Source organism: Microtus pennsylvanicus, chromosome 1 (assembly GCF_037038515.1).
Source record: "Microtus pennsylvanicus isolate mMicPen1 chromosome 1, mMicPen1.hap1, whole genome shotgun sequence".
Classification (NCBI taxonomy): Eukaryota; Metazoa; Chordata; class Mammalia; order Rodentia; family Cricetidae; genus Microtus; species Microtus pennsylvanicus.
Window position 1 is genome coordinate 148,132,350 of NC_134579.1, and position 2,428 is coordinate 148,134,777.

A 2,428-nucleotide genomic window follows, 5' to 3' on the forward strand; every position below is an offset into this window, starting at 1 on the left:
AGAAATCTTGTCTCGAAAAATCCCAAAAAAAAAAAAGTCATTTGTTTGGATTTTGCACCATATATTCTTTTTGATAGTTTAGCAAAATGATGAAACAATAATTATCATTTTTATTAATACCAAATCATAAGTTTGTTACAGAGAAAGAAGCATGATAGATAACAAGCATGTACACCTACAAATATTGGGAAAAAGCAGCACATTAAAGTTGACATGTCCTGGAGGGAATTCAAACATAAGAGACCACAGTTGGGCTGTTTTTCTTTATCCAAAAGACAAAGCAGAAATGAGGGACACATATATTACTGAAATTGAACACAAGGGGACTGAGTGTTGGGAAGCTCAATGACAGCAGCACAGAGGTGTTCAGCAGCCAAGGGCTCGGGTTCACAGTCTGGGTTATACAAAATGATAAGACGGAAGCTAGAGAGTAAAAGGACAGAAAAATGGTCACCAGGATCAGGATGGTGTGTGTGGCTCTGTCCTCGTGGGAAGACCTTTGGGAGAGGCTGTGGCTATGGATGTGCTGGACTCGATGCTTGTGTTTATGCAGGACAAGGACCATGCAGCCACTGGCCCAGGCCATGAGAACCAGACACATCATATCACTTAGGGTTAGAATCACTGCTTTTATTAAGAAAGTTAATCTCTCAGGCACAGTTGAGGAACAGTATCCGTGTATTCCTTTAGTGCTCAGGTTTTTGCTATTCTTTGGACCAGGTTTGATCATAGAAACAGGGATATTGAGCAGAAGCTGTGGGATCCAGCAAAGGAAACAGCAGGTGACAATGCACTTTGAGGATCTAGTTCTGAGGTTCAGCCACCCCAAAGTATTGGGGTGAAGCTTAATGGCCTGAAAGCCACTGAGGAGGGAGGTGGTGCTGAGGGAGACCCCTCTGGCCACTCTGTGCAAATAGAGTAGAAGTTTGCACCCAGCCTTCCCCAGGAAAGATGTCAACCCAAAGGTGGCTACTGTCTGAGGGATCCCTTTAGAGAAGAGAACCAGAGTGTTTGATATGACTAACTGATTGAGAATCAAGTTTTTGGGTCTCACCACTTGTGCAGTGAACAATGGAAAGTTATACAGATGAAAGAGGAAGGAATTGGCTAGGATTCCAACAGTGGTCTGAATGAGGAACATCATTCCCCAGTTTGAGTTAATGGAAACTAATGCATCCATTTCTAGGAGGCACTATATTTTGCTTTAGTTGAACCAGAGCAATTCAGAAATGGATTGTTACTTGTGGTTGTTTGAATGAGAAATATCCTCTGTAGATTATGGTATTTGTATAGTTCATCCCATTGGTGGCACTGTTTGGGAAGCTTATGCAGCATTTAGGAGGTGGAGCCTTACTAGATGAAGTCCATCACTGGGAGGGAGAAGCTAACATTGATTGTGAATAAGCTGGTCCCACTTGCTGTTCTTTCTCTTCTTCCTGTGTGTATGAACATGTGATTAATCATTTTCCTCTTCCTACCTGCTTTCCCTGACTGTTACCATGGTTTTACCCTTCATCCCATGAGAGACTCTATTCCTCTGGACCTATAATTCAAACTAAACATTTTTCTCCTCTAAATTGCATCTAATCATGGTATTTTATCACAGAAACAGAAAAGTAACTGATATGCTGTCTTAAGACTACTAGAAACGTCTTTTCTCATAAAAACCCATCTTAGATGTGAATTATGAACACATCATTTGTAAATGTAAAGGGACTTCTTACCGCATTATTTATAGACAGGAAAACTGGCAGTTCTCTACCTCAGTCACGGAAAGACTGAGGGAACTGTGTTCAGTCTGCCTTGCCTGATGAGGAAGTCCTGTTTGCTGCCTCCCTTTGAGGAAGCACCATTATTGACTAATGAGAGAAATGACAGATTTGAAGTAGGCCCCTCTGTATGTGTATCTTTCAAAAGTCAGAATAAACCATAACCTGTAAAATTAGTTCTTGCTGGGGCCTTGAGAGGAGGCTAAGAGAAGTGACCACTCAAGCAGAGGGTCTGGGTTTGATGTCCAGTACCCACATGGTGTCTCACAACTGCCTGAACTCCAGTTCCAGGAGATCCAACTTCCTCTTCTGACCTCTGTGGACTCCTGAATGCACATGGTGCACACAACCTCATGCCGGTAAACATGCATCACACGAATAAAAATAAATATCTCTTTATTCTATGGGACCCATATAGTGGCAAAAGAGGACAAATTCTTCCAAGTTTTCTTCTGGTCTCCATATTCAAAACATGTTAACTGCATACATACACACATGAACAGAAATAAACTTATAATGTTTAAATGGGACTGGAGGGATTGCTCAGTGGATCCTCAACCAGAGGATCCAGGTTTGGTTTCCAGTACCCACCTTATGCAGTTCACAACCTCCTGTGACTCCAGCTTCCATGGATTCAATGCACTCTTCTGGGTTTCATT

The 2,428-nt window shown here is 41.9% G+C and overlaps 1 protein-coding gene across 1 annotated transcript; it reads right to left on the reverse strand.

Moving 5' to 3' along the window:
• Positions 1 to 229: 229 nt before the first annotated feature.
• On the reverse strand, positions 230 to 1,180 carry LOC142837286 (vomeronasal type-1 receptor 1-like). The gene has a single exon (XM_075952305.1). It carries the CDS (start codon positions 1,178 to 1,180, stop codon positions 230 to 232), a length of 951 nt encoding a protein of 316 aa, XP_075808420.1.
• Positions 1,181 to 2,428: the final 1,248 nt, after the last annotated feature.